General features: G+C 36.9%; 1 protein-coding gene across 1 annotated transcript in view; it reads left to right on the plus strand.

Moving 5' to 3' along the window:
• Positions 1–4,207, plus strand: part of rhbdl1 (rhomboid, veinlet-like 1 (Drosophila)) — a 35,758-nt gene extending 31,551 nt beyond the window's left edge. The window contains exon 8 of the mRNA XM_028004110.1: positions 2,785–4,207. Within this exon, the coding sequence (XP_027859911.1) occupies positions 2,785–3,056 (272 nt within the window). The 3' untranslated portion in view covers positions 3,057–4,207. The remainder of the gene's footprint in view (positions 1–2,784) is intronic.
• The last annotated feature ends 4,400 nt before the right edge of the window (positions 4,208–8,607 follow it).

The following is an 8,607-nucleotide window of genomic DNA, read 5'->3' on the forward strand; positions in this document are numbered from 1 at the left end:
TGTACTTAAGTATGGAAATTACTGTAAAAATGGATGTACTCAAGTAATGTAATGAAAAGTACAAGTAAAAAGTAAAACAAAGCAAATGCAGTTTGAATGACATTTTTTATATTTTGGTAAACTTGTCAAATACACTTAAAATAATGTACCCAACCAAGTGCAGGCAAAATTAAACCTGCTAATAGATATACCTGCAGGCATCATTTAGTTAAGAAAATTAGGTGCTTTACCTATAGCACAAGGTTAACTTAACCTGCTTTACAACTGAACCAGCTTCTTAGTAAACCCTCCAGGACAGAAAATACTAAGTTTTTGTAAGCCTTAAGTTTTCCCTTCAAGTAAGGTCAGTGCTGAAAATGAGAAAAATAAATAGTACAGAAAATGCGGCCAACATGAAGAAAAAGAGCTGTTACGATTACTCTACTTCACAAATCAGTGAATCAGTCAATGCTACAGTCAGTAGGTGGTGCACACAACTGGTCATTATGCAAAAGAAAAAAAGAATTGGGAGGGAAATGCAGCTTATTGGCATCTGTAAACCTGGTTTTGAACTTGCATGCCTTTCCTATATTCGTTACATTTAGTCTAAATTGCTATCGCTATGGCTTCTGTCCCCCCTTGAACAGAGGAGTCTAGGTAGCCTGCTACAGTCAACATTAGGCCTAAGCTAAATACACCATGTATGGAACTGAAACGATGCCAAACAAAGTTCATTTATGGTCAACGTTTCACAATACAGTAGTGCCTAGTGACCAAGCTATAGTTACTGAAACAGGAGGATTATAACCATTTCATAAGAAGTTACCTCGATGTGTTTCTTCAAGTTGGACGGGGAGTTTTTGTAAGATAGAATTTCCACATCTTCGGGCAGGAATAACATAAACTGCATGCGGTATGACGAATCTTTAACACCCACGAAAGAGTATATTGTGTTTAAATAAGGCCATGGGCTCTTATCACCAGCTGGTGGTTCCCCTGGAGCCGTGTCCGACGTAGTTGCAGTCGTTGGTCTCCGTCTCCTCCTCCATGTGGCTGCTGCTGATTGCGAGACTTGCTTTGTGTTTAATGGGAGAAGCGAAACAGGTGTATCCTATTGGTGGTGATGAACAAGCCCAGGCAAGCAGGCTACGGACTTTGTTCGGTAGCCTACTTGCTACTTGCTAATCAGTAGGTGGGGTCAAAACACTTTGTTTCTCTCTCTCGCTTTTTTGTAACGAGTAACTAAACCACACATTGAAAATGTATCGGAGTAAAAGTACGCAATTAAGTTCGGAAATATAGTGAAGTAAAAGTGAAAGTCATCAAAAATTTTCATACTTGAGGAAAGTATGAAGTACTCCAAAATATACTTAAGTAAAGTAGTGAAGTATTTTTACTTCGTTACTATACAACACTGCAATTCTCATCTTTCTGATTGGCCGCCATTCAAAGTGATGAAGCTGCTTTGCTCCTCCAGCTAGCTTAGCTAGCGTAGCTTAGCTAGCGTAGCTAGCAGTGCTAAATGTAAAGTTTCTGACCGTCCAGACGCCCACAGGTGGAAAACATTCCTGCAATAAACCTTGAAAACTCACTGGACCCAGAAAGCATGAGGCAGCATTGATGTGAAGGAATGTGGTAATGATAGCGGCTAGCGGCTAGCGCTGCTCAGCAATATGTTCCCTCCATCTGTCCGGCCGCTCCCGAGCCCGGCTGGAACAAACAGCCGGCGGATCGTCCAAAACAAAGTCTGACGCTGAAACTGAATCATGGCTCCGTTTGCTGTGTTGAGCCAGAGAGACGTCTGGTGAAACCGGAGCATCAAACTGAAGAAAGACGCTTTTAAATCCGTCTTCAGCTGGAAAAAGAAACATCTGAACTGTAACGCATTAAATTCACTGTAAAATATAGTTTTCAGTACTTAAAAACCTGGAATAAAAGAAGAAAATCTGTTCAAATAAAGACTTGAAATCCTTTGATCTCCTCAGAAATGTCTTTGATCCAGGAAAAAATATGAAATTATGAGAATAAAGACAAAACATCAGCAGAACAAAGATGTAATAAAAGTAGTAGAACGTTGTAAAATTCCAAGAAAATTTTTTTTCATGGTTCGTTTTTCACAGTTGTAATAAAAAAATAATAAAGTTGTTATTTTACCTCAATAAAGTCGTGATAATACCAGAATATGACCAGAATAAGGGCCATATTATGACGTATATCAGCAGAATTAATTTGTAATTTTATGAAAATAATTTCTAAAAATAAAACGAGGAAAGTTGAGCATGTATTTTGCAGTCCTGCTTTGGTTTCAGTTCTGCAAATAAAGAACTAATTCATCTTTTCACCATCTAATTAATCTAAATCTCTCATTATTATCAGTAGCAGGGTTTTGTAGTGACATTTAAACTAGAAAGTTGATTTTAATAAGACGCAGGGAAAGTTAGCTGAGTTGAAACTGCAGAGCTTCATAACTATTGAAACTTTTTCTTATTAAAATTACTTTTCTATTCAATTTACAACTTTCATCTTTATTCTGTTATGATTTTATCTTGTAATATTACGACTTTATTTTTTGTATTGTTATATGAGCTCCTTTCAATGTTTCTTTTACTTTGATAGAAATAATCCAGCAGATTATTTCACGTATAATTAAACTAGAAGATTTTTCTTATCAATTTTAAATAAGTTTTTCTTGTCTCCAGTTTGCTGAGACGTTTCCTCTGTAAACCAGATTAAACTACTTGTTGATATTTAGTGTTTTTCAGTGTCTGGCCCGCAGCACCACTAATCTCTGGGTTTCGCCTGCAGTGAGTTCGGAGGTGGGCCGCGCCGTCTGGCTGCGCTTCTCGCCGCCGGTGCCGTCGTCGGGGCCGCAGCCCAGCTTCATGGCCCACCTGTCGGGCGCGGTGGTGGGCATCAGCATGGGGCTGCTCATCCTGCGCAGCTACGAGGAGAGCCTGCAGAAGCAATGCTCCTGGTGGGTCATCGTCTTCTCCTTCATCACCTTCCTCCTCTTCGCCATCTTCTGGAACATCTTCGCCTACGAGCTGCTGGGCGTTCAGATCCCGCCGCCGCCATGATGGCGGCTCCGCTTTGCTCCCCATTTCCACCAAACTAAAAAACAATCCAACCAGAATAATCGGTAACTCTTTAACTGCAGGGCGAGCAAGAGACAAAACAGCCGACATTAACATGAAGGAGTCTTTATGTTTGTCATTCAGAAAATGATGACACTGTTAAAGTTGCACTAAAAGTTCATTTAAAGTGTAAACTTTGCATTATTCTGTAAATTATGACACTTTTAGTCCAAAGTTGCACCAAAAGTTGAATTAAAAGTCCATTAAAAGTGTCATTATTAACTGAATGACATTTATTAACAGCCGTAAACATTTCTGCAGACTCCTTCATGCTACTGTTGTTTATCGTGTTTATGACGGCGTTTCCTCACAGCTGCGCTCGGCCCGTCAGATGAAACGTTACCGAATCCTTTTTTACAGAAACTTTGCGAATCAAAGAAATGTTTCTCTTTTATTAAAGAGGGATTAGAGTAGCAACAGCTGGAAGCTCCTCTGAGCTTCCTGTCGTTTTTATATGAATATGTAGAAAACCTCATGCGCATCAACCTGCCGTTTGTTTTCCATTTGCTTCATTCATGCAAAGACCTCAAACAAGAAGATGCTGACATCATCATATGTGCCTCTGGAAGGAAAACGTTTCTGGACTAAAAGGCATCAGTGATGTGTAAAAGTTGGCAGGTTTTCCTGCTGTAGCTCTTAGTTCAAGTTGCCAAACTGAAAAACACGACAAACATCCAGAAAGTGAAACGTTCATTTATTTAAAATAGATTGGAGATGCACCGACCAGATTGGAGTCGGGACGATTTTCAGCACAAAGTCACCTAAATTAAAAAAATAAAGCTTCCAAACGGCATAAAATTTCACTATTCGTGTGATAATGTTTACATGACACCGCCCCTATAAAAGAAAAATTATTTTTGATCTTTCCGTGTTTTTATGTTTTCTTGTTTAAAACAAACTCGGAGTGTTGCTTTCTTTCTTTAATGCATGTTTGATTAGTCCTCTAATCACCATGGCAACCATTCAGCTGTTAAAACGCCTAACCCTAACTGAAGTTATTAACATAGTTACTTGATTTTGCTATAAAATGGCCGCCATGTGCCTGGAAAATACATAATATTTAAAAATCAAGTTTTTATTTCTGCTTCTTTTATTAAAGAACCTGCGGCAAATTTTTTTCTCATTTTTTATACTTTTAATTCTTAGAAAATAAAAATAATTGATCAGATTTAAAATCTGCCAAAAAAACATGTAAAAAAGAAAAACATTGGAAATCGGCAGCAGCAGGAAACGTCAATCGGTGCATCTCCAGTAAAGATCAGTTAGCATCCTTTAGCATCAGCTCATCCAACAACATTTTTCTGCATTTCTTTGGTTTGTCATGACACCTACACTGTGGATACAGAAAATAGTTCACACACACATTCACACACGCACACACCCATTCACACACACACACACACACACACACACACACACATTCACACACACACAACGCAAAGCGACAAAGTCAGAAAAAGAAAAGTGACTGTAATCCAGCGATCGGGCGCCTCTCCTTTGCGCAGCCGCCATGTTTGTACTGACGTGTAAAATATGCCATGTCATGCTCTGTGGTTTCCACGACAACACTCACACACTAACTCACACACACACTCGATGCTCTCCGGTTTCTTTGAGAGTAACCGCTGCCTGATTCTGTCACCGTGAGCGAACCGACGTCGACGTGCCTCGGATCGAAAGCTGAACTCAGAGGCGACGCCCGCCTGACCTTTGACCTGCGTCAGGCCGAGTTAATACCTCAGTTTCTCATTCTTCTTAGGGACTGTAAACATTTGTAAAGGAATGTAACTGTAAAAACAAAAAAAGACGAAGTGTTAACCTGTTGTCCCCGTTTTCTCCTTCGATGTGTTCCTGTTTGTTCCAAACCATATTTATTGGGATTTTCCCGCTTTGAAGGGAAAAGGAGGAAAAATTTCAAATGGTGCAAAAATATTTGGTCTGGTTTTCCTGATGAATCCCGATCGGCTTCGGTCCGGTTTGTCAGACAACCACCAACCAGATTTTATAAATCTTTAGTCAGTGCTTTAAATATTAAGCCATAGGAAACAGTATGGAGGGTCAAAAGGGCCACAATTTTTTATTTAAATTATTAAATAATTATTTATTTCAGATGCTGAATGAAGTTGGAAATAAACATTTTAAATAGATAAATCTATTCCTCATCATTTATATGATGGAAAAGACATTAACAGTTGAGAATTATTAGAAATAAATTGATTTATTCATTTATTTAAATATGTCATTTTTTTAGATACCAAAACAATTTGTTTCAATTATTTCTTCTTAAATATAAAATTCCCTTTTAACTCACTTAAATAATAATGAATTGATTTGTTTATTTAATATGTTTATTTCCAGTTTTTTTTAGTGCAGACAGATGAATAATAATCTAAATTATCTTACATATTTATGTGATTGTGGGGCTTTTTACCCGTCATACGGCCGATGAGGACGAAACGCTTGTTGGTTTGAAACTTTGTAGAAATGTGTGACTGCGTGGATGTTTGAAATTATGTGAAATTGTTCTGATTTGTTCAAACCTCTGAGATGCTTTCATGTAGCTGAACTCATGTTGTTTTGTTTACTTCCTGTTCATAGAGTAGCAGCATTACTTAGCAAGCGCCCACACCTCCAAGTTGCCCCTACGCTCTGCCTGAACGCAGCTTCGCCAACAACAAACTGGAAATATTCAAGTTTCTGATGGTGGTAACATTTACTGAATGCTTCTGGATAATTTAGTCCAAAAGTTCTCTAAAGGGATTTAATTTATGTTTTTGAGTTTGAAAGTCATGAAACTGTCAGCAGGTACAGGAAGCATCTCATTAAAGAGGCGGACGAGTTCGAAGCAGCTTCAATAAGCCATTTTCAGATCAACTTCAACAGGAAGAGAGCTGCCAATGTTTGGCTATGATCGATCTTTGACTGGAACTTATCAGGAAGTGTTTCACTGAAGGCCTTTAGCCTGTAATGAGGTTAATGTGCCTCTTTAGTCTAAGATTCAAAGGAAATCAGAAGGAAAAAAGGGCTAATCAGTGGATCTGCACACTAACTGTGAACTCAACGCCGCCTGTAGCTTTTTGTTAGCAGATAAAATCTCACGGTTAACACTGACAAAAACCGAGCCTAAAATCAAAATATCTTCAGATTGATTTGAATTTTCTGTTGCTGTTTCCAAAAAAGCTGTTCTAGAATCTGTATTTAATATCCAGACGCCAAACAACTGTCCCAATACGTCTCATGCCATCTTATAGAAAACCCAGAAAGAGACAGAGGCGAAGTTTCATTTGTGATTTTGCAACTGGTTCGTTCTCCGTATGTGACAGCGAATTAGAGCCATTTCAAATTTAAAAAATGAAAATAGAGAAAAAAACTGACATTTTGAGATTAATCTCTGAAATTTTCATGAAAAAGCTCAAAATGTTCCCATTTTAAAAAGTCTAAAATTTCTGACAAAAACTCAGAACGTCTGAAATTAATATCAAAAACGTTCTAGAATTTTTTTTTTAACTTTCTCAGTTTGAAAAGTAAAAAACTTGCAAGAAAAAATTCAGAAATTTCAAAATCTATCTCAGAAATTTCTAGGAAAAAAATGTGGAAATTTCTCAGTTTGAGAAGTTGAACATTTGCAAGAAAAACTCAGAAATTTTGAGATTGAATTTTGGAGGGTTATTTTCCCAGAAATGTACTTTTTTTATGTACAATGTCCCTACTACGCCGTGGTCCTCCATAATCCTGTTCTGAATCTGTCAGAGAAGTTAGCCGTAGCAGTTGTTAGCCGTAGCACTAACATCTGTAGCTGCTCTGTGCCAACAAGCCGCGCCAGGTTGCCTTTTCTTAGCGGTTAGTTCTTAGACTTGGGTCGCTCTCAGTGCAGGACAATTATTCAGGCTTCTGCAGCTCCTGAAATCAAATGTATTCATAGACAGGAAACATTTAAAATCTGCTTCTTTAAGGTTTTCAACTAAGTGCTTCATTTCCCACCAAAATATCCACCATCAGGTCTCATTTAGATGCATTTTGAATCAAAAATTGGCATCAATGTAAACAAAGCAACTCGTTTTCTGCTTTTTTCATCTTTCTTTTCCAGTTTCTTGGTTTTGCTGCAGATTATTCACACGTTCACAACAACTGAGCAACTATTGGCCATGCAAAATAAAAAAAGAAACTTTACAGGTGATTCTGAGATTAGCCAGACAAACGTCATGCCTGCGCTGCTGTGGTAGTTTTTCATGAGCTGCTTTCTTGTATCGATAAAATGGTGCCAAGCTTACGAGGCTCAATCTCTCACACCAGAGAAGAGGTCGTGCCCAAACAGCGTTTACAAAAAAAAAAAAAGAAAAGCTATTTTTCTCTGGGTCAAAACTAAAGGAAAACTAAATTTACGAGTGGATAATTTATATCCAAATCCTCATGAATTACTTCACAAACTATTGTACTTTTTAAATGTTCTGAATGGAACCATTTTATATTGTATATATATGAATATATTTTGTTTTACTTTGTACTGTTCATTGTACTTTGCTTTAATTTAGAAACAATATAAATAAAGAATAATACTGTGGCCACATGGTGCTGCTGATTTTCTCATTTTTACTAAGTGAATCTTAAACACTTTACTTCCTGTCGGTAACATAAACGCTCCCCATCGACATTAATTTTAATTAAATTTGGGGTTTTATAATTTATCGTATAAATGCGAAGGGAGCATTGAGCCTAATTAACGTATTAACATATTATACATGTGCGTATAAGTACAATATACTGTATATCCCGATCCTGCTACTATTGTTTATTGCTAGCTCTCGTGCTAACGCTAACATAGCAATACGGCTAAAGTAAGCATTTAGCTCATTTTTGACATATTGGCGACGTTTAGTTTGCTGAATACAGTAGATTTATTTTGGTCAACATGCACATCATATACATATGTATATTTATGTCTGTGCCGCACATAATATTGAATACATTTTAGCTAACTTTAGCATTGTTGCTAATTTTCTGCAGCAGATCCCCTGGCTTGATAAGCTGACATGTTCTAGTTTTAAGTGTTCTTTTCTCCATGTGAATTGATAATATAACAAAGAACAAAATCATTTATAAAAATAAGAACTGGATGCAAATTTATTATATTTAATCAAAATTCTCAGGCTCTATATATAAATATACTCACTAATGTCTGGTTGGATGTTTACAAACCTTTTAGGTATAAAGAAACTTTGGTTTGGATATTAAACCAGTTTTACTTGCAAAGCTGGTAAAATAAATTTAAATTATTGCTGCTTGATGTCAGGAAACTATTTAACAACAATCAATACTGATATCAATAACCTCTGTTTTTTCTACCACTTGTTGATCACTAAAAGTAAAAATGATTTTTTAACTGCAACACAAAATGACAATGTAACATCTTAAAACAAATTGTATTTTTCTGTATCTAATTTTAAATATTACAATAAGAAAGTTAAAACTGAAATCAAAATTGCTTGCGGATGCA

This window comes from Xiphophorus couchianus, chromosome 2 (assembly GCF_001444195.1).
Source record: "Xiphophorus couchianus chromosome 2, X_couchianus-1.0, whole genome shotgun sequence".
NCBI lineage: Eukaryota > Metazoa > Chordata > Actinopteri > Cyprinodontiformes > Poeciliidae > Xiphophorus > Xiphophorus couchianus.